At 38.7% G+C, this 24,421-nt stretch overlaps 1 protein-coding gene and 2 non-coding genes across 3 annotated transcripts; all 3 read right to left on the minus strand.

Moving 5' to 3' along the window:
• Positions 1-8,498: 8,498 nt before the first annotated feature.
• trnat-agu lies at positions 8,499-8,572 on the minus strand. The gene has a single exon. It is a non-coding gene; the product is annotated as a tRNA-Thr (tRNA).
• A 967-nt stretch (positions 8,573-9,539) lies between these two features.
• Positions 9,540-11,199, minus strand: LOC120787824 (lactoylglutathione lyase-like). Its single transcript, XM_040123371.1, has 5 exons — positions 11,106-11,199; positions 10,758-10,898; positions 10,393-10,460; positions 10,174-10,263; positions 9,540-9,993 (listed from the first exon to the last, which is right to left on the minus strand). The coding sequence occupies exons 1-5, from the start codon at positions 11,180-11,182 to the stop codon at positions 9,902-9,904; spliced, it is 468 nt and encodes a 155-aa protein (XP_039979305.1). The 5' UTR covers positions 11,183-11,199; the 3' UTR covers positions 9,540-9,901.
• Positions 11,200-23,457: 12,258 nt separating this feature from the next.
• On the minus strand, positions 23,458-23,531 carry trnat-agu. Its single transcript has one exon. It is a non-coding gene; the product is annotated as a tRNA-Thr (tRNA).
• Between the last annotated feature and the right edge of the window lie 890 nt (positions 23,532-24,421).

Here is a 24,421-nt window from a genome sequence, read left to right on the forward strand (position 1 = left end):
CTCCTCCTCCTCCTCTCCACCACCACAATAATAGATAAATGGAAAACATACAGGTTGTAGTGAAAGACTTTAGAAATCAGGTAAACAAAGTTATTATTCATCAATATATGAAATCTGATGATAACATGAAATCATTACCTTTTACGTGAGAGGGTTCACACGTCATGTTTCCCTCCCACCTCCTCCTCTCCTCCTCCTCATTAATATAAAAATGGAAAACAAGCAGGTTGTAGTGAAAGACTTTAGAAATCAGGTAAAAAAGTTATAATTCATCAATATATGAAATCTGATGATAACATGAAATCATTACCTTTTACGTGAGAGGGTTCACACATCATGTTTCCCTCCCACCTCCTCCTCCTCTCCCCCTCCTCTCCTCCTCCTCATTAATATAAAAATGGAAAACAAGCAGGTTGTAGTGAAAGACTTTAGAAATCAGGTAAACAAAGTTATTATTCATCAATATATGAAATCTGATGATAACATGAAATCATTACCTTTTACGTGAGAGGGTTCACACATCATGTTTCCCTCCCACCTCCTCCTCCTCTCCTCCTCCTCATTAATAGATAAATGGAAAACAAGCAGGTTGTAGTGAAAGACTTTAGAAATCAGGTAAAAAAGTTATTATTCATCAATATATGAAATCTGATGATAACATGAAATCATTACCTTTTACGTGAGAGGGTTCACACATCATGTTTCCCTCCCACCTCCTCCTCCTCCTCCTCCTCCTCATTAATAGATAAATGGAAAACATGCAGGTTGTAGTGAAAGACTTTAGAAATCAGGTAAACAAAGTTATTATTCATCAATATATGAAATCTGATGATAACATGAAATCATTATCTTTAAAATGAGAGGGTTCACACATCATGTTTCCCTTCCACCTCCTCCTCATCCTCTCCTCCTCCTCTCTAATAGATAAATGGAAAACATGCAGGTTGTAGTGAAAGACTTTAGAAATCAGGTAAACAAAGTTATTATTCATCAATATATGAAATCTGATGATAACATGAAATCATTACCTTTTACGTGAGAGGGTTCACACGTCATGTTTCCCTCCCACCTCCTCCTCCTCTCCTCCTCCTCATTAATATAAAAATGGAAAACAAGCAGGTTGTAGTGAAAGACTTTAGAAATCAGGTAAACAGAGTTATAATTCATCAATATATGAAATCTGATGATAACATGAAATCATTACCTTTTATGTGAGAGGGTTCACACGTCATGTTTCCCTCCCACCTCCTCCTCCTCTCCCCCTCCTCTCCTCCTCCTCATTAATAGATAAATGGAAAACAAGCAGGTTGTAGTGAAAGACTTTAGAAATCAGGTAAAAAAGTTATTATTCATCAATATATGAAATCTGATGATAACATGAAATCATTACCTTTTACGTGAGAGGGTTCACACATCATGTTTCCCTCCCACCTCCTCCTCCTCTCCTCCTCCTCTATAACAAAAAATGGAAAACAAGCAGGTTGTAGTGAAAGACTTTAGAAATCAGGTAAACATAGTTACAATTTATCAATATATGAAATCTGATGATAACATGAAATCATTACCTTTTACGTGAGAGGGTTCACACATCATGTTTCCCTCCCACCTCCTCCTCCTCTCCTCCTTTCTAATAGAAAAATGGAAAACAAGGAGGTTGCAGTGAAAGACTTTAGAAATCAGGTAAACAGAGTTATAATTCATCAATATATGAAATCTGATGATAACATGAAATCATTACCTTTTACGTGAGAGGGTTCACACATCATGTTTCCCTCCCACCTCCTCCTCCTCCTCCTCTCTTATAGATAAATGGAAAACATGCAGGTTGTAGTTAAAGACTTCAGAAATCAGGTAAAAAAAAGTTATTATTCATCAATATATGAAATCTGATGATAAAATGAAATCATTATCTTTAAAATGAGAGGGTTCACACGTCATGTTTCCCTCCCACCTCCTCCTCCTCTCCTCCTCCTCATTAATAGATAAATGGAAAACATGCAGGTTGTAGTTAAAGACTTTAGAAATCAGGTAAACATAGTTACAATTTATCAATATATGAAATCTGATGATAAAATGAAATCATTACCTTTTACGTGAGAGGGTTCACACATCATGTTTCCCTCCCACCTCCTCCTCCTCCTCCTCCTCCTCTCTAATAGATAAATGGAAAACAAGCAGGTTGTAGTGAAAGACTTTAGAAATCAGGTAAACAAAGTTATTATTCATCAATATATGAAATCTGATGATAACATGAAATCATTACCTTTTACGTGAGAGGGTTCACATCATGTTTCCCTCCCACCTCCTCCTCCTCCTCCTCTCCTCCTCCTCTCTAATAGATAAATGGAAAACAAGCAGGTTGTAGTGAAAGACTTCAGAAATCAGGTAAACATAGTTACAATTTATCAATATATGAAATCTGATGATAACATGAAATCATTACCTTTTACGTGAGAGGGTTCACACGTCATGTTTCCCTCCCACCTCCTCCTCCTCTCCCCTCCTCTCCTCCTCCTCATTAATATAAAAATGGAAAACAAGCAGGTTGTAGTGAAAGACTTTAGAAATCAGGTAAACATAGTTACAATTTATCAATATATGAAATCTGATGATAACATGAAATCATTATCTTTTATGTGAGAGGGTTCACACATCATGTTTCCCTCCCACCTCCTCCTCCTCCTCCTCTCCTCCTCCTCCTCTCTAATAGATAAATGGAAAACATGCAGGTTGTAGTGAAAGACTTTAGAAATCAGGTAAACAAAGTTACAATTTATCAATATATGAAATCTGATGATAACATGAAATCATTACCTTTTACGTGAGAGGGTTCACACGTCATGTTTCCCTCCCACCTCCTCCTCCTCTCCTCATCCTCATTAATATAAAAAAGGAAAACAAGAAGGTTGTAGTGAAAAACTTCAGAAATCAGGTAAACAAAGTTATTATTCATCAATATATGAAATCTGATGATAAAATGAAATCATTATCTTTTACAAGAGAGGGTTCACACGTCATGTTTCCCTCCCACCTCCTACTCCTCTCCTCATCCTCTCCTCCTCCTCATTAATATAAAAATGGAAAACAAGCAGGTTGTAGTGAAACACTTCAGATATCAGGTAAACATAGTTACAATTTATCAATATATGATATCTGATGATAACATGAAATCATTACCTTTTACGTGAGAGGGTTCAAACATCATGTTTCCCTCCCACCTCCTCCTCCTTTCCTCCTTCTTATTAATAGACAAATGGAAAACAAGCAGGTTGTAGTTAAAGACTTTACAAATCAGGTAAACAAAGTTATTATTCATCGTTTTTTGAAAATCTGATGATAACATGAAATCATTGTCTTTTACGTGAGAGGGTTCACACGTCTTATTTCCCTTCCACCTCCCCTTCTTTCTCTGTTGTATCTTTCATCTCACCCTTTTTTTCTCTTCTTTTCTTCCCCCTTCTCTTCACTTCACTTCTCTTCTTTAAACATTTCTTCGTTTTGGTCCCTCTCCTTTCTTTATTCATGTTCCTTCTTGTCTTTTCTTCTCTTTCACATACTTTCTCTTCCCTACTGTAATACTTCCTTTTCTATTACTGTTCAGTTTCTTTTCCTACCCAGTTTGGACCCCTGTAACAGGCTGCACCAGTTTTTAACTTTTTTAACTATGTTGCTAGTACTATCACAGCTCCTCTCGCTACAACCATTTGTGCTACTTTTCTACCAATTGGGGGCCGTGGGGTTTTGAATGAGAACCATCGTCCAGGTAGCGTTGCTCCATCTGAAGGTGGAAACAAACACAACCTTTAAACCTATGCTCCACATCACATAAACAAACCAGGAACTGATTTACCCTAATAACCTAATGGAAAAGTCATCACAGCATTGAATCAAAACCACCACGCTGCAGTAATACTTCCAATAAAACTCACAAAATAAAAGTCACGCATTATACTTAGCACAAAGTATATGAGTATTTAATTGTAATTGAAATGTAAATGTATTTGATTTCATTAAATACAAACAGGTAAGTGTTACTACTGAAAGAGGCCTTACATACAGTATGAAAGCCTCACATATCACTGGCCCTGTGAATATCTGAACTTTTAGCCCAAACAGCTGAGTTTAAGAAAACATTACATAACTCGAGCCATTCATGCACGTTAGGTTATTTCACTTTGTCCTGCTAAGAGTCTGGATGCTTTATATTATTAGTATATATTTGTTGCTCATTTCTTGCAGAGTTGTGTTGTATAAAATGTCTTCTCCTTTTTTCTGTGTGTCAAGTAATTAACACACAGAAAAGCTTGGGCAAGATAGTATCACTCCATCACACAAATGCTGAATGGCCGCAACCAATACCAATTATTATCAATACATTTTATTATCCAGAAATTTGAAGGATAGGAAACATTATATTTATTCGTATTTGTCAGCCTGCCTGTTTGTTTAACAGTTTGGTGACTTCTGAGGGGACAATCCGTGTAAAACAAACCAAGAAAGCAGCTTTTGGTTTCTTATGCAAGCTTCAGTCAAAACAGTCAAACGTCAGTCCCATTTGACTCATTTACACTGATAACTGAAAATATTGCCAACCCTGACATTTGCAGAGGAGAATGCTGAAGATTCTCAAGTCTCAATATCAAAATACATTGAAAACAACATGGCTTTGAAACGTGTCAAAATCTGCCATCTTCCATGAAAAAAAACCCTCTTGTAGGTGACAGCAGGTCTTTAGTAGATGTCCAGATGCAAACTGTCTCCTTTTCAACGAAATCGTCGAGTGAAAGTAGGAAAACCGTCTTTTTCCGACCGTTGGAAGGTTGTTTCTGTTGCAATGAAGCACCTAGCAACAGCAAACATGGCGAACGTGGAACCTTCATGTCCGTTCTAATAACGTGTCTGTTCTGACAGTCACAATGAGGAGGACAGAGCTCAACATTTAACCATTGAGGCCTTTACCGTGTAGTTGTCAAAGACATGTAGCGGAGTAAAAAGTACATTTCTACTGAATTTTAGTGGAGTAGAAGCCTAAATAGCCCAAAATAGAAACGCTGATTTAGAAAAGTACGTCTCAAGTTGGGACCTAAGTACAGTACTTGAGTAAATGTAGAGTATGTAGTTACTTCCTACAACTTCCTGCCAGTCGCTGAAGAAAGAATCCGAAATGAATCTTCATAAAAATACAGGTTTAGTTTCATGTTTGGGCCGTGTGGTGTGGTGTGGTATGGCACGGTACTCCCACGGGCCCAGGTCGGGAACGGAGCAGGTCGACGCCCCCAGCGGGTTCTTGCCTGTGAATAGACGCTCTAGTGCAGCCTGAGTAATACAGCGGGACCCGGTCGTTATACTGATCCGCTGACAACTGGGACAAGACACACACGGTCAAACATCATGTCTTCATACGATACAACAGCTCCGTCGTTGTTTCTGTATTTGGACGGAGACCCTTCAGAAACCAGTGCTGTTTGTTGGCCCTACAGCGCCTCCACCTGGACTAGAGGAGCAATGACCATCCATCACACCAGTCGGTGCAATACACACACACTGGAGGTGATTGACTGAACTCGATGGAGAGAAAAACTAATCCACTGCCTACACCCTTCCCCAAGCCTCTCTCTTCCAATAAAGAAACATGACGACAACAAACGTTTATCTTGTTGTAAGGTTGTTCTTGTTAGCGTGTATGTGTGTGTGTGTAATACCAGCACTTTAAATGGACATTTCCATGTGTGTGCTACCTTCAGATTGTAAAAGCTGTGATGCAGATGACCCTGAAGATGCTTCAGAGCCACTCAACAGATAAACAATGGTTCTGCTGTCTCACAAGGCAGGGCTTTTAGAATTGTAACCAGTGGTTTCATTGTTGGTTACAAATCCTTAATATGCCTTAGCGATCAAGTAATGAAATGGCGTGTGCGGATCTCTTTCTTTCAACATTTCTTAGCCACGTCACTGCTGAAACAGAGCCGCAGGGCATCCGTAACCACAGACTAGATAGGCTTTTTTCATAGTACACATTTGGACGTGTGAACAATAAAATGAAGGATGGCTCACTGTCACGCTGTCATGGCTCACTGAGACGTTTGAATACAACGCAGCCATGTTACTAGTTGCTCCTGTGCTTTTCCAACTCTGAGAAGTCAGAATGTCTGCTGTGAAAAAGACCTCTGGCTTATTAGAAGGTGTAATTGAATAAGTCATGCATGTGCACAACAAAAAAACATTTCACATCTATCATTAGCTTCATACAGCTGTATGCTAAAGCTTGGTCCCTCAACGAAAAAGTCCATGTTTATTGGATTTTTGAAATGATTTTTGATTTTTACTGTCCTGTCCCCTTTTCTCTCTTTATTACCTGGTTTATTACCTTCTTCAGATTCCTTTTTTTTTTTTTTTTTTGACCAGAAATTTGGCCACTGCCTTTCCCTTTGAGCCCCTGAATGTTGCTGACTGGCATTTTGACTTAGCTAGTCAGTTAGCAGCACGTGTGTGCTCTGCGCATCAGACCCAGTGGTTCCACCACGCCATTTTCACAGTAACAGCGGGGTGTGGGGAATCAAACGAGTTTTCAACACACATTTATATGTAAATGCATATAAATTGCATCGTAAACACTCATCTACAAGAACAAGGAGACATTCTGAAATAACAGTTACATGGACATACACCACAAGCATTCTGGTAAACATAATAATCATTTCATCCACCAAATATTCTAACACACCGTCACACAGGATCATGTTCAAGTAAATTTCCAAATTTCAATCCATCCAATGGTGGTTGACGTGTTTCAGTCTTAACCAAAGTGGTGGACCGACCAGCTGACAGACCGGCATTGCCATATATATGCAGTTAGCACGGCTAAATAGTCCTACAGTAACATTTCAAACGTGCCAAGAGTCATTGTAGTTAAGGTCAAAAGCTCTTTAATTATTTTCATTAGAACACATTTGAATCCCTTAAATTGTGGAACACATTAAAAGCGTACACCGAAGCCAGACTTGAGAAAGGCACTCAGTAAATATACTTATCTTCCTTCTAATCCTGCTCACCAAAATCCCAGATGACTGATCTGGTATTCTCAGCTCCACTGGACCATTTCCATACACTATCTGACCCGTTATACACACCGGTCCAGCCTTCATACGTGGCAAGCTGGCTAATCTCCTGTGCATTTCCGACGGTGGCCAAGTCACTGTAGTGCTCTCTGCAGTAGTTAGGAGCAAGCAAACCAGGTCCTCCAATGGGAGACGTGGACAACCTTTGAAATGTTGGTCTGAAGTCGCCGCACGTGGAGGAGCGAGAAGGACGAAGACCTGGTGGATGAGGAGAAGACTGGTGATGTTTCTCTCCATGTTTTTCCTCAGAAAGGCTTCAAAGTAGAGTTGGTTCAGGCATCACTGTGTACGTTACATTTATTGCAACGCAATGCAATAAATACAAACCCTGTCATTTATTTATCAATTGATCCATCCATCTATCCATTCACTCATTTAGGTCCACTCAGAGGGACTTCTGGCAACTGACGGCCACCGTCAGTCAAACCATATTAAAGATGACTGCAAAGTCAAATTTCACTGATATATGGGAGAAGTGCTACAACAGAGGAGCGGCAAGCCAGACAAATAGTCAGTTTGTCCCCTTTTCCTGGTTAGAAATAGCTGAGGATGAACTCTCTGTTGTAAGAGAAAGAATCATTCTTACTACATTTATGCATAAAGTAATGTTTCTTAATTATCATCTATTAAAATATTATTGCAAGCAAAAATGAAAAGCTGCTAAGGTTAACAGATGTACAGAAAAATAAACAGCTATGTGCCTGGAGTATATGTCCACCAGCCTGTCTCTACATACCATCATACAGCACAGTTAAGGATTTAACTCTCATGGGAATTTACGTAATAAATAATAAAGCGCTTCTATGGTAAAACTCATCAAAAGTGATGGCACCAACAAAGGGAGATCAGCGCAGTGGACGCTCCTCATTCAAAGACAGGGCTGAAAGAGGGCTGTGCATTATGTGGCGGTATTGTTCCTTCCCACATCACCTCATTTCCACCTCAACCGACCAATCAGAGCAGCGCGCATACACGACAGTCCGAGTCATTCACCGGGATATCCACCACGTACACAAACTCAATCTTCAAATGCGTTTATCCTCACAAGTCAACCGTGTTCAGTGATGCAAAGCAGAGCGAGACCAGGAAGTCCTCTTGTGTTCACAGTCCTCATCAACAGACAAATCCAAACAAAGTGGTGCCCCCTTTCACTAAGGCAGTCGTAGTCCTGATGATAAACCTCCAGTGCAAAGGCATGCAGCCGACATAGTTATTGGCTGAATTAACACTGGATATAAATTCTTGACCGCAGTTCACACTACCACGGTTAGCAACTTTTTGGCTGCGTCGTGTTTTGCATGTGGCTGTAGAAACTGGACCTGACATTAAAGTGATATTTTGGTTCCCACTGTCAAGACGTGTAACACAGAAATATTACACAGGCACCGCTGGGATTCGAACCCAGGATTTCCTGTTTACTAGACAGACGCTTTGACCAACTAAGCCACGGCACCTACACCCTGAGACCTTCTCTGAGTAATTCTTCAAGTAAAGCGTGTTAGCCTTTACAGAGAAGTACTTCAGTAACGTCTTAAGAAATATTCAGAAGGACTAAAACATGCTCTGTGGGATTTCACCTATGACCACAATAACTGGACCTTATGTTAAAGTGATTTTAGTGTTCCTGTTGTTAAGAAATGCAACAAAGCTGTAGCATAAAGGTACTATTGGGATTTGAACTCCCAATTCCTGTTTAAAAGGCAGGCACATAAACCATCTATGCCACAGTGTGTCCACATGGAGCAGCTCTAAGCGTCATGGTGAGTTTAACGTTGATTTAATCAGATACATAGTTTCACCGATTAATAGGCCTAAATGAGGAGTCCCTTTCGGTGCCTGCAACGCAGCTGAGATTGAAATATTACAATAGTAAAATGTATTATTTTATTGAAAATTGTAATCGTAATTATAATTCTAACCTTTGTTCATTTTTTATTTGGTTCAAATTTTACAAAAACGCACGACTTTATCCTAAGATCTCAGCAAGTCAATTTATTTTTTGTTCAGAAATTCATCAAAATTTGAGCTTACACAGAAGTGATATTGTAAATATTTTCATTCATATTTAGTAGGAGAAATTGAGATTTGATAATGTTGAATTTTTAACTGATTTAATAATATAAATGAAAGTGGAAATATTTAATTTACTTGATTGCACAAAGTGGGATTTTTTTTTATTTTTTTTGAAAAGTCTTTAATGTGGGAATGATTTCTTACAGATTTGACTTTACAATTAATTCTTAAAAGGTTAAATACTGTAAATCGCATTTTTCCCCTTTATGACTAAACTGTACATCCGGAACCAAGTCTCCTCATTGTTGCTGCAATAATCATAATCCTGACTGATGTGGCCTTGATTGTTTTGGCAAGTATACCATTACTATTTCTTTGTCTCTCAGAACTAAAAGAAATAACAAATCCTTTTCTTTTGATTGGTGGCTTTCACATTTATTAAACAGTAATACCGCTTTATTTCAGCATGACTTTTTGAAAACACGTACAAACTGATGACAGACAAACTCGACAGCTGCACGAAGTAGTTGCCATTCATAGCGATAACTCTGGTATTTAATCTATTTGCCTATCAACTGTCCGATACTAGTCCAGCCCACGCAAAGGCACACCCATTGTCACTGTGCAACTGATCCCGCTCCATTTGCCCTCGGCTCTCTGGCGCAGGTTGCTAAATTCTTCGCTAAACCCAAACGTTCTTTTCTCCCAGTGAAGCCACAGCAGGTCCGGCCTCTACGCACTGCAGCAGACAAGTATGCACTTGTCAGTTTTTACGAAGTAATGGACACCATATTGTTAGGACTCAGGATCTCAATCCAGTAGCCATCAGGGTCCTGAATGAAGGCCAAGCCTTTCATTTTACCTGAGAATAAAAAAATAAGAGAAGGGAGGGGGACAGAAAATTTATTGTACATATGATGTTAGATACATAAACATTATTAACTTCAGTTTCCACAAGTGTGCATCCTAATTATAAAGCTGTCAAGATTTATCCATTTAATCTGTCTATAAACCTTATATTCACTAAAATGACACATCTTACCATCATCTGGCTTCTTGACAAATGTGACTCCTTGCTCTTCAAACAATTTACAGGCTGCATAAACGTCAGGAACTGCAATTCCAATGTGTCCTGTGAAAAAGTCAGGTAGACTGTGACTGTTCCCTCCGTGAGCCCACACACAAACATACAGACATGCACCTACATATTTCATTTTTTCGGTCCTAACTGACTGGTTGTACAACAAGACAGCAATCTCACCAAAGCCACGTGGATCCGAGTTTCCATTGTGATAAGACTGGCTCTCGTCAGACTCAGAGCCCCAGTTACTGATTGACAAGAGGGACAGGAGCAGGGGTACAGGAGGTGAAAGCAGAAATGAAGAGAACAAGTTAGTTATTACCTGTGCAGCCGATGAGGACTGAAGCGGTTTAGATGACTTCCAACACTAAGTGGAACTGACAAGGCTGGTTTCAAAATATTCCACCACTGTGTACTGTAACGCAACAGTGGAACGGACAAAGCAAAAACTAAAATATGATACATCTGGATTTTTACCACAGAAGGTTATTCTCATCATTTCATGCGCGGCCATACAGCTCTCGTTCTAGGATGTAGACCCTTACTGTGTCAGTTCAATGGTGGCTCTTCTGGAAAATACCCAGGCCGTCTTCTCCTTCACGTCTCTAGGAATCTCCTTCTTGTCCTCGTAGCCCAAGAAGAAGAGAGAGAAACGCATGGAGGGGAAGTCAAACTTTTGCAGGAGCCTGCAAGAATTTACAAACCGGAGAAAAACCTAACTTAAGTCACAAAGTCCAGTTTATGAATAAGAAACTGTTTCAACATCAACATCAACACAATCACACACACAGTTGAAAAGTGTAAAATATTTGTTGTGTCAAATCTTATTGTGTTTCAATACCAATTAAGCCTGAATTAGAGTTCACTGAAGTGAAGCCCACGCTAATACTCACGTCATGCCGAGGATTCTGGTGTAGAAATCCAAGGATTTCACTGGATCTTTAACCCGCAGCATAGTCTGCTGCATCATAAAATCCTAAAACAGACATACAAGAGCAGAGCTTTACATATGCATAGGGCTGGGCGATAAGGACCAAAAATCTTATCTCCACATTTCTAGGCTGAATGGCCATACATACGTATATCTCAGTATTTTCTATGAAGTTTGCTACATGTAAGAAGTCGCAAGCACTTTTACGGAAACAGACCGAAATAAGATGCAATGACAGGGTTTCCTTCCCTGTTTGAAAATATCCAGCTGCAAAACATTTAAATGAAAATTTATATAAAATAAATAGCCTATATTCAATAAAAATAGGGCCTATGCAGTGTTTCCCACAGGGTGAGAATTTACTTGTGGCGGTGGGTGGTGCAGGGTGTGACCGATGTGCACGCAGAGACTCGTGCAGTTTAGAGGGGGAAAGTGCAACCCGGGTTCTTTTCTGTAGCTACAATTTACAGATATCCCCTAAACGCCTCACATTCAGACACTAGACGCTAGCTAGGCAGCTGCCGCTGAGAAGCATCTAGTCCCAACGAGATGGTGAAATAAGGCCTTCTAATTTGACTGATTTTCTCAAGTTGAGAGAGTGATTTTATCTACCGGAGCAGGCCGCTCAAGTAGAGCCTATGTGTGGAAAACAGGGCTGTCAACGAAAATTCTGAATTCGATGATATAGTCAAATTATAAAACAAACAAACAAAAAAACAAACAAAAAAACCCACCAAACATTCTATTGTGAAAATTAATATTTGATTTTGGAGATAAAAGATGAAATGAAGGACAAGTTCAAAAGACAGAATAATTAAAAACAACCGTGTGGTAGTGATGGCAGAGAGTTCACAACCAGACTTGGTGAAATTGTGAAAACAGGGATTTGCAATTCATCAATATATGAAATCTGATGATAACATGAAATCATTACATGAGAGGGTTCACACGTCATGTTCCCCTCCCACCTCCTCTCCTCATCCTCCTCCTTTCCAATAGAAAAATGGAAAACAAGAAAGGTTGTAGTGAAAGACTTTAGAAATCAGGTAAAGAAAGTTATTATTCATCATGATATGAAATCTGATGATAAAATGAAATCATTATCTTTAAAATGAGAGGGTTCACACGTCATGTTCCCCTCCCACCTCCTCCTCTTCTTCCTTTCTAATAGAAAAATGGAAAACAAGGAGGTTGCAGTGAAAGACTTTAGAAATCAGGTAAAAAGAGTTATAATTCATCATTTTTGAAAATCTGATAATAACATGAAATCATTACCTTTTATGTGAGAGGGTTCACACGTCATGTTTCCCTCCCACCTCCTCTCCTCCTCCTCATTAATAGATAAATGGAAAACAAGCAGGTTGTAGTTAAAGACTTTAGAAATCATGTAAACAAAGTTATAATTCATCAAAATATGAAATCTGCTGATAACAAGAAACCATTATCTTTAAAATGAGAGGGTTCACATGTCATGTTTCCCTCCCACCTCCTCATCCTCTCCTCATCCTCATTAATAGATAAATGGAAAACAAGCAGGTTGTAGTGAAAGACTTCAGAAATCAGGTAAACATAGTTACAATTTATCAATATATGAAATCTGATGATAACATGAAATCATTACCTTTTTCGTGAGAGGGTTCACACGTCATGTTTCCCTCCCACCTCCTCCTCCTCCTCCTCTCCTCCTCCTCTCTAATAGATAAATGGAAAACAAGCAGGTTGTAGTGAAAGACTTCAGAAATCAGGTAAACAAAGTTATTATTCATCAATATATGAAATCTGATGATAACATGAAATCATTACCTTTTACGTTAGAGGGTTCACACGTCATGTTTCCCTCCCACCTCCTCCTCTTCCTCCTTTCTAATAGAAAAATGGAAAACAAGCAGGTTGCAGTGAAAGACTTTAGAAATCAGGTAAACAAAGTTATTATTCATCAATATATGAAATCTGATGATAACATGAAATCATTACCTTTTACGTTAGAGGGTTCACACGTCATGTTTCCCTCCCACCTCCTCCTCTTCCTCCTTTCTAATAGAAAAATGGAAAACAAGCAGGTTGCAGTGAAAGACTTCAGAAATCAGGTAAACAAAGTTATTATTCATCAATATATGAAATCTGATGATAACATGAAATCATTACCTTTTACGTGACAGGGTTCACACATCATGTTTCCCTCCCACCTCCTACTCCTCTCCTCATCCTCTCCTCCTCCTCATTAATATAAAAATGGAAAACAAGCAGGTTGTAGTGAAAGACTTCAGAAATCAGGTAAACATAGTTACAATTTATCAATATATGAAATCTGATGATAAAATTAAATCATTACCTTTTACGTGAGAGGGTTGAGATATCATGTTTCCCTCCCACCTCCTCCTCCTCTCCCCCTCCTCTCCTCCTCCTCATTAATATAAAAATGGAAAAAGAGCAGGTTGTAGTGAAACACTTCAGAAATCAGGTAAACAAAGTTATTATTCATCAATATATGAAATCCGATGATAACATGAAATCATTACCTTTTACATGAGAGGGTTGAGATATCATGTTTCCCTCCCACCTCCTCCTCCTCTCCCCCTCCTCTCCTCCTCCTCATTAATATAAAAATGGAAAACAAGCAGGTTGTAGTGAAAGACTTTAGAAATCAGGTAAATAAAGTTATTATTCATCAATATATGAAATCTGATGATAAAATGAAATCATTACCTTTTATGTGATAGGGTTCACATGTCATGTTTCCCTCCCACCTCCTCCTCTCCTCCTCCTCCTCATTAATAGGTAAATGGAAAACAAGCAGGTTGTAGTGAAAGACTTCAGAAATCAGGTAAACAAAGCTATAATTTATCCATATATGAAATCTGATGACAAAATGAAATCATTATCTTTAAAATGAGAGGGTTCACGTCATGTTTCCCTCCCACCTCCTCCACCTCTCCTCCTCCTCATTAATAGGTAAATGGAAAACAAGCAGGTTGTAGTGAAAGACTTCAGAAATCAGGTAAACATAGTTACAATTTATCCATATATGAAATCTGATGATAAAATGAAATCATTACCTTTTACGTGAGAGGGTTCACACGTCATGTTTCCCTCCCACGTCCTCCTCCTCCTCAATATAAAAATGGAAAACAAACAGGTTGTAGTGAAAGACTTCAGAAATCAGAAAACAAAGTTATAATTCATCGTTTTTTGAAAATCTGATGATAACATGAAATCATTACCCCTTACGTGAGAGGGTTCACACGTCGTGTTTCCCTCCCACCTCCTCCTCCTCCTCCTCCTCCTCTCTTATAGATAAATGGAAAACAAGCAGGTTGTAGTTAAAGACTTCAGAAATCAGGTAAAAAAAAGTTATTATTTATCAATATATGAAATCTGATGATAAAATGAAATCATTATCTTTAAAATGAGAGGGTTCACACGTCATGTTTCCCTCCCACCTCCTCCTCTTCCTCCTTTCTAATAGAAAAATTGAAAACAAGGAGGTTGCAGTGAAAGACTTTAGAAATCAGGTAAACAGAGTTATAATTCATCATTTTTGAAAATCTGATAATAACATGAAATCATTACATTTTACGTGAGAGGGTTCACACGTCATGTTTCCCTCCCACCTCCACCTCCTCTCCTCATCCTCATTAATAGATAAATGGAAAACATGCATGTTGTAGTTAAAGACTTTAGGAATCAGGTTAAAAAAAGTTGTTATTCATCAATATATGAAATCTGATGATAACATGAAATCATTACCTTTTACGTGAGAGGGTTCACACGTCATGTTTCCCTCCCACCTCCACCTCCTCTCCTCATCCTCATTAATAGATAAATGGAAAACATGCATGTTGTAGTTAAAGACTTTAGGAATCAGGTTAAAAAAAGTTGTTATTCATCAATATATGAAATCTGATGATAACATGAAATCATTACCTTTTACGTGAGAGGGTTCACACGTCATGTTTCCCTCCCACCTCCACCTCCTCTCCTCATCCTCATTAATAGATAAATGGAAAACATGCAGGTTGTACTGAAAGACTTTAGAAATCAGGTAAACAAAGTTATTATTCATCAATATATGAAATCGGATGATAACATGAAATAATTACCTTTTACGTGAGAGGGTTGAGATATCATTTTTCCCTCCCACCTCCTCCTCCTCCTCTCCTCCTCCTCTCTAATAGATAAATGGAAAACATACAAGTTGTAGTGAAACACTTTAAAAATCAGGTAAACAAAGTTATTATTCATCAATATATGAAATCTGATGATAACATCAAATCATTACCTTTTACGTGAGAGGGTTCACACGTCATGTTTCCCTCCCACCTCCTCCTCCTCTCCTCCTCCTCATTAATATAAAAATGGAAAACAAACAGGTTGTAGTGAAACACTTTAGAAATCCGGTAAACAGAGTTATAATTCATCATTTTTGAAAATCTGATGATAACATGAAATCATTACCTTTTATGTGAGATGGTTCACACATCATGTTTCCCTCCCACCTCCTCCTCCTCTCCCCCTCCTCTCCTCCTCCTCATTAATATAAAAATGTAAAACTAGCAGGTTGTAGTGAAACACTTTAGAAATCAGGTAAACAAAGTTATTATTCATCAATATATAAAATCTGATGATAACATGAAATCATTACCTTTTACGTGAGAGGGTTCACACGTCATGTTTCCCTCCCACCTCCTCCTCCTCTCCTCCTCCTCTATAACAAAAAATGGAAAACAAGCAGGTTGTAGTGAAAGACTTCAGAAATCAGGTAAACATAGTTACAATTTATCAATATATGAAATCTGATGATAAAATGAAATCATTACCTTTTACGTGAACGGGTTCACACTTCATGTTTCCCTCCCACCTCCTCCTCCTCTCCCCCTCCTCTCCTCCTCCTCATTAATATAAAAATGTAAAACTAGCAGGTTGTAGTGAAACACTTTAGAAATCAGGTAAACATAGTTACAATTTATCAATATATGAAATCTGATGATAACATGAAATCATTATCTTTTATGTGAGAGGGTTCACACATCATGTTCCCCTCCCACCTCCTCTCCTCATCCTCCTCCTTTCTAATAGAAAAATGGAAAACAAGAAAGGTTGTAGTTAAAGACTTTAGAAATCATGTAAACAAAGTTATAATTCATCAATATATGAAATCTGCTGATAACAAGAAATCATTATCTTTAAAATGAGAGGGTTCACACGTCATGTTTCCCTCCCACCTCCTCTCCTCCTCTCCTCCTCCTCATTAATAGATAAATGGAAAACATGCAGGTTGTAGTTAAAGACTTCAGAAATCAGGTAAACATAGTTACAATTTATCAATATATGAAATCTGATGATAAAATGAAATCATTACCTTTTACGTGAGAGGGTTCACACATCATGTTTCCCTCCCACCTCCTCCTCTTCCTCCTTTCTAATAGAAAAATGGAAAACAAGGAGGTTGCAGTGAAAGACTTTAGAAATCAGGTAAACAGAGTTATAATTCATCAATATATGAAATCTGATGATAACATGAAATCATTACCTTTTACGTGAGAGGGTTCACACATCATGTTTCCCTCCCACCTCCTCCTCCTCCTCCTCTCTTATAGATAAATGGAAAACATGCAGGTTGTAGTTAAAGACTTCAGAAATCAGGTAAAAAAAAGTTATTATTTATCAATATATGAAATCTGATGATAAAATGAAATCATTATCTTTAAAATGAGAGGGTTCACACGTCATGTTTCCCTCCCACCTCCACCTCCTCTCCTCATCCTCATTAATAGATAAATGGAAAACATGCATGTTGTAGTTAAAGACTTTAGGAATCAGGTAAACATAGTTACAATTTATCAATATATGAAATCTGATGATAAAATGAAATCATTACCTTTTACGTGAGAGGGTTCACACATCATGTTTCCCTCCCACCTCCTCCTCCTCCTCCTCTCCTCCTCCTCTCTAATAGATAAATGGAAAAAAAGCAGGTTGTAGTGAAACACTTTAGAAATCAGGTAAACAAAGTTATTATTCATCAATATATGAAATCGGATGATAACATGAAATCATTACCTTTTACGTGAGAGGGTTCACACATCATGTTTCCCTCCCACCTCCTCCTCCTCCTCCTCTCCTCCTCCTCTCTAATAGATAAATGGAAAAAAGCAGGTTGTAGTGAAAGACTTCAGAAATCAGGTAAACATAGTTACAATTTATCAATATATGAAATCTGATGATAAAATGAAATCATTACCTTTTACGTGAACGGGTTCACACTTCATGTTTCCCTCCCACCTCCTCCTCCTCTCCCCCTCCTCTCCTCCTCCTCATTAATATAAAAATGTAAAACTAGCAGGTTGTAGTGAAAGACTTTAGAAATCAGGTAAACATAGTTACAATTTATCAATATATGAAATCTGATGATAACATGAAATCATTATCTTTTATGTGAGAGGGTTCACACATCATGTTTCCCTCCCACCTCCTCCTCCTCCTCTCCTCCTCCTCTCTAATAGATAAATGGAAAACATGCAGGTTGTAGTGAAAGACTTTAGAAATCAGGTAAACAAAGTTACAATTCATCATGATATGAAATCTGTTGATAACATGAAATCATTACCTTTTACGTGAGAAGGTTCACACGTCATGTTTCCCTCCCACCTCCTCCTCCTCTCCTCATCCTCATTAATATAAAAAAGGAAAACAAGAAGGTTGTAGTGAAAAACTTCAAAAATCAGGTAAACAAAGTTATTATTCATCAATATATGAAATCTGATGATAAAATGAAATCATTATCTTTTACAAGAGAGGGTTCACACGTCATGTTTCCCTCCCACCTCCTACTCCTCTCCTCATCCTCTCCTCCTCCTCATTAATATAAAAATGGAAAACAAGCAGGTTGTAGTGAAACACTTCAGAAATCAGGTAAACATAGTTACAATTTATCAATATATGATATCTGATGATAACATGAAATCATTACCTTTTACGTGAGAGGGTTCAAACATCATGTTTCCCTCCCACCTCCTCCTCCTTTCCTCCTTCTTATTAATAGACAAATGGAAAACAAGCAGGTTGTAGTTAAAGACTTTACAAATCAGGTAAACAAAGTTATTATTCATCGTTTTTTGAAAATCTGATGATAACATGAAATCATTGTCTTTTACGTGAGAGGGTTCACACGTCTTATTTCCCTTCCACCTCCCCTTCTTTCTCTGTTGTATCTTTCATCTCACCCTTTTTTTCTCTTCTTTTCTTCCCCCTTCTCTTCACTTCACTTCTCTTCTTTAAACATTTCTTCGTTTTGGTCCCTCTCCTTTCTTTATTCATGTTCCTTCTTGTCTTTTCTTCTCTTTCACATACTTTCTCTTCCCTACTGTAATACTTCCTTTTCTATTACTGTTCAGTTTCTTTTCCTACCCAGTTTGGACCCCTGTAACAGGCTGCACCAGTTTTTAACTTTTTTAACTATGTTGCTAGTACTATCACAGCTCCTCTCGCTACAACCATTTGTGCTACTTTTCTACCAATTGGGGGCCGTGGGGTTTTGAATGAGAACCATCGTCCAGGTAGCGTTGCTCCATCTGAAGGTGGAAACAAACACAACCTTTAAACCTATGCTCCACATCACATAAACAAACCAGGAACTGATTTACCCTAATAACCTAATGGAAAAGTCATCACAGCATTGAATCAAAACCACCACGCTGCAGTAATACTTCCAATAAAACTCACAAAATAAAAGTCACGCATTATACTTAGCACAAAGTATATGAGTATTTAATTGTAATTGAAATGTAAATGTATTTGATTTCATTAAATACAAACAGGTAAGTGTTACTACTGAAAGAGGCCTTACATACAGTATGAAAGCCTCACATATCACTGGCCCTGTGAATATCTGAACTTTTAGCCCAAACAGCTGAGTTTAAGAAAACATTACATAACTCGAGCCATTCATGCACGTTAGGTTATTTCACTTTGTCCTGCTAAGAGTCTGGATGCTTTATATTATTAGTATATATTTGTTGCTCATTTCTTGCAGAGTTGTGTTGTATAAAATGTCTTCTCCTTTTTCTGTGTGTCAAGTAATTAACACACAGAAAAGCTTGGGCAAGATAGTATCACTCCATCACACAAATGCTGAATGGCGCAACCAATACCAATTATTATCAATACATTTTATTATCCAGAAATTTGAAGGATAGGAAACATTATATTTATTCGTATTTGTCAGCCTGCCTGTTTGTTTAACAGTTTGGTGACTTCTGAGGGACAATAAAACAAACCAAGAAAGCAGCTTTTGGTTTCTTATGCAAGCTTCAGTCAAAACAGTCAAACGTCAGTCCCATTTGACTCATTTACACTGATAACTGAAAATATTGCCAACCCTGACATTTGCAGAGGAGAATGCTGAAGATTCTCAAGTCTCAATATCAAAATACATTGAAAACAACATGGCTTTGAAACGTGTCAAAATCTGCCATCTTCCATGAAAAAAAACCCTCTTGTAGGTGACAGCAGGTCTTTAGTAGATGTCCAGATGCAAACTGTCTCCTTTTCAACGAAATCGTCGAGTGAAAGTAGGAAAACCGTCTTTTTCCGACCGTTGGAAGGTTGTTTCTGTTGCAATGAAGCACCTAGCAACAGCAAACATGGCGAACGTGGAACCTTCATGTCCGTTCTAATAACGTGTCTGTTCTGACAGTCACAATGAGAAGGACAGAGCTCAACATTTAACCATTGAGGCCTTTACCGTGTAGTTGTCAAAGACATGTAGCGGAGTAAAAAGTACATTTCTACTGAATTTTAGTGGAGTAGAAGCCTAAATAGCCCAAAATTGAAACGCTGATTTAGAAAAGTACGTCTCAAGTTGGGACTTAAGTACAGTACTTGAGTAAATGTAGAGTATGTAGTTACTTCCTACAACTTCCTGCCAGTCGCTGAAGAAAGAATCCGAAATGAATCTTCATAAAAATACAGGTTTAGTTTCATGTTTGGGCCGTGTGGTGTGGTGTGGTATGGCACGGTACTCCCACGGGCCCAGGTCGGGAACGGAGCAGGTCGACGCCCCCAGCGGGTTCTTGCCTGTGAATAGACGCTCTAGTGCAGCCTGAGTAATACAGCGGGACCCGGTCGTTATACTGATCCGCTGACAACTGGGACAAGACACACACGGTCAAACATCATGTCTTCATACGATACAACAGCTCCGTCGTTGTTTCTGTATTTGGACGGAGACCCTTCAGAAACCAGTGCTGTTTGTTGGCCCTACAGCGCCTCCACCTGGACTAGAGGAGCAATGACCATCCATCGCACCAGTCGGTGCAATACACACACACTGGAGGTGATTGACTGAACTCGATGGAGAGAGAAAAACTAATCCACTGCCTACACCCTTCCCCAAGCCTCTCTCTTCCAATAAAGAAACATGACGACAACAAACGTTTATCTTGTTGTAAGGTTGTTCTTGTTAGCGTGTATGTGTGTGTGTGTAATACCAGCACTTTAAATGGACATTTCCATGTGTGTGCTACCTTCAGATTGTAAAAGCTGTGATGCAGATGACCCTGAAGATGCTTCAGAGCCACTCAACAGATAAACAATGGTTCTGCTGTCTCACAAGGCAGGGCTTTTAGAATTGTAACCAGTGGTTTCATTGTTGGTTACAAATCCTTAATATGCCTTAGCGATCAAGTAATGAAATGGCGTGTGCGGATCTCTTTCTTTCAACATTTCTTAGCCACGTCACTGCTGAAACAGAGCCGCAGAGCATCCGTAACCACAGACTAGATAGGCTTTTTTCATAGTACACATTTGGACGTGTGAACAATAAAATGAAGGATGGCTCACTGTCACGCTGTCATGGCTCACTGAGACGTTTGAATACAACGCAGCCATGTTACTAGTTGCTCCTGTGCTTTTCCAACTCTGAGAAGTCAGAATGTCTGCTGTGAAAAAGACCTCTGGCTTATTAGAAGGTGTAATTGAATAAGTCATGCATGTGCACAACAAAAAAACATTTCACATCTATCATTAGCTTCATACAGCTGTATGCTAAAGCTTGGTCCCTCAACGAAAAAGTCCATGTTTATTGGATTTTTGAAATGATTTTTGATTTTTACTGTCCTGTCCCCTTTTCTCTCTTTATTACCTGGTTTATTACCTTCTTCAGATTCCTTTTTTTTTTTTTTTTGACCAGAAATTTGGCCACTGCCTTTCCCTTTGAGCCCCTGAATGTTGCTGACTGGCATTTTGACTTAGCTAGTCAGTTCGCAGCACGTGTGTGTGCTCTGCGCATCAGACCCAGTGGTTCCACCACGCCATTTTCACAGTAACAGCGGGGTGTGGGGAATCAAACGAGTTTTCAACACACATTTATATGTAAATGCATATAAATTGCATCGTAAACACTCATCTACAAGAACAAGGAGACATTCTGAAATAACAGTTACATGGACATACACCACAAGCATTCTGGTAAACATAATAATCATTTCATCCACCAAATATTCTAACACACCGTCACACAGGATCATGTTCAAGTAAATTTCCAAATTTCAATCCATCCAATGGTGGTTGACGTGTTTCAGTCTTAACCAAAGTGGTGGACCGACCAGCTGACAGACCGGCATTGCCATATATATGCAGTTAGCACGGCTAAATAGTCCTACAGTAACATTTCAAACGTGCCAAGAGTCATTGTAGTTAAGGTCAAAAGCTCTTTAATTATTTTCATTAGAACACATTTGAATCCCTTAAATTGTGGAACACATTAAAAGCGTACACCGAAGCCAGACTTGAGAAAGGCACTCAGTAAATATACTTATCTTCCTTCTAATCCTGCTCACCAAAATCCCAGATGACTGATCTGGTATTCTCAGCTCCACTGGACCATTTCCATACACTATCTGACCCGTTATACACACCGGTCCAGCCTTCATACGTGGCAAGCTGGTTAATCTCCGACGGTGGCCAAGTCACTGTAGTGCTCTCTGCAGTAGTTAGGAGCAAGCAAACCAGGTCCTCCAATGGGAGACGTGGACAACCTTTGAAATGTTCGGGTCTGAAGTCGCCGCACGTGGAGGAGCGAGAAGGACGAAGACCTGGTGGATGAGGAGAAGACTGGTGATGTTTCTCTCCATGTTTTTCCTCAGAAAGGCTTCAAAGTAGAGTTGGTTCAGGCATCACTGTGTACGTTACATTTATTGCAACGCAATGCAATAAATACAAACCGTGTCATTTATTTATCAATTGATCCATCCATCTATCCATTCACTCATTTAGGTCCACTCAGAGGGACTTCTGGCAACTGACGGCCACCGTCAGTCAAACCATATTAAAGATGACTGCAAAGTCAAATTTCACTGATATATGGGAGAAGTGCTACAACAGAGGAGCGGCAAGCCAGACAAATAGTCAGTTTGTCCCCTTTTCCTGGTAAGAAATAGCTGAGGATGAACTCTCTGTTGTAAGAGAAAGAATCATTCTTACTACATTTATGCATAAAGTAATGTTTCTTAGTATCATCTATTAAAATATTATTGCAAGCAAAAATGAAAAGCTGCTAAGGTTAACAGATGTACAGAAAAATAAACAGCTATGTGCCTGGAGTATATGTCCACCAGCCTGTCTCTACATACCATCATACAGCACAGTTAAGGATTTAACTCTCATGGGAATTTACGTAATAAATAATAAAGTGCTTCTATGGTAAAACAGGGGAAGGAAACCCTGTCATTGCATCTTATTTCGGTCTGTTCACAAAAGTGATGGCACCAACAAAGGGAGATCAGCGCAGTGGACGCTCCTCATTCAAAGACAGGGCTGAAAGAGGGCTGTGCATTATGTGGCGGTATTATTCCTTCCCACATCATCTCATTTCCACCTCAACCGACCAATCAGAGCAGCGCGCATACACGACAGTCCGAGTCATTCACCGGGATATCCACCACGTACACAAACTCAATCTTCAAATGCGTTTATCCTCACAAGTCAACCGTGTTCAGTGATGCAAAGCAGAGCGAGACCAGGAAGTCCTCTTGTGTTCACAGTCCTCATCAACAGACAAATCCAAACAAAGTGGTGCCCCCTTTCACTAAGGCAGTCGTAGTCCTGATGATAAACCTCCAGTGCAAAGGCATGCAGCCGACATAGTTATTGGCTGAATTAACACTGGATATAAATTCTTGACCGCAGTTCACACTACCACGGTTAGCAACTTTTTGGCTGCGTCGTGTTTTGCATGTGGCTGTAGAAACTGGACCTGACATTAAAGTGATATTTTGGTTCCCACTGTCAAGACGTGTAACACAGAAATATTACACAGGCACCGCTGGGATTCGAACCCAGGATTTCCTGTTTACTAGACAGACGCTTTGACCAACTAAGCCACGGCACCTACAGCCTGAGACCTTCTCTGAGTAATTCTTCAAGTAAAGCGTGTTAGCCTTTACAGAGAAGTACTTCAGTAACGTCTTAAGAAATATTCAGAAGGACTAAAACATGCTCTGTGGGATTTCACCTATGACCACAATAACTGGACCTTATGTTAAAGTGATTTTAGTGTTCCTGTTGTTAAGAAATGCAACAAAGCTGTAGCATAAAGGTACTATTGGGATTTGAACTCCCAATTCCTGTTTAAAAGGCAGGCACATAAACCATCTATGCCACAGTGTGTCTACATGGAGCAGCTCTAAGCGTCATGGTGAGTTTAACGTCTATTTAATCAGATACATAGTTTCACCGATTAATAGGCCTAAATGAGGAGTCCCTTTCGGTGCCTGCAACGCAGCTGAGATTGAAATATTACAATAGTAAAATGCATTATTTTATTGAAAATTGTAATTGTAAATATAATTCTAAGCTTTGTTCATTTTTTATTTGGTTCAAATTTACAAAAACGCACAACTTTATCCTAAGATCTCAGCAAGTAAATTTATTTTTTGGGTCAGAAATTCATCAAAATTCATATTTTATATTCATATTTAGTAGGAGAAATTGAGATTTGATAATGTTGAATTTTTAACTGATTTAATAATATAAATGAAAGTGGAAATATTTAATTTACTTGACTGCACAAAGTGGGATTTTTTTTTAATTTTTTTTTGAAAAGTCTTTAATGTGGGAATGATTTCTTAAAGATTTGACTTTACAATTAATTCTTAAAAGGTTAAATACTGTAAATCGCATTTTTCCCCTTTATGACTAAACTGCACATCCGGAACCAAGTCTCCTCATCGTTGCTGCAATAATCATAATCCTGACTGATGTGGCCTTGATTGTTTTGGC

This window comes from Xiphias gladius, unplaced genomic scaffold (genome assembly GCF_016859285.1).
Source record: "Xiphias gladius isolate SHS-SW01 ecotype Sanya breed wild unplaced genomic scaffold, ASM1685928v1 HiC_scaffold_678, whole genome shotgun sequence".
In the NCBI taxonomy this organism is placed as follows: domain Eukaryota; kingdom Metazoa; phylum Chordata; class Actinopteri; order Istiophoriformes; family Xiphiidae; genus Xiphias; species Xiphias gladius.

Bases quoted from the DNA above. Each gene is read 5' to 3' on its own strand.
- LOC120787824 (XM_040123371.1), bottom strand. From the start codon at position 11,182: ATGATGCAGCAGACTATGCTGCGGGTTAAAGATCCAGTGAAATCCTTG. The intron at 10,899-11,105 runs GTGAGTATTAGC...AAATTCTTGCAG, and splicing joins ACCAGAATCCTCGGCATGAC to GCTCCTGCAAAAGTTTGACT. The intron at 10,461-10,757 runs GTAAGGGTCTAC...CTTGTCAATCAG, and splicing joins GCCACCATTGAACTGACACA to TAACTGGGGCTCTGAGTCTG.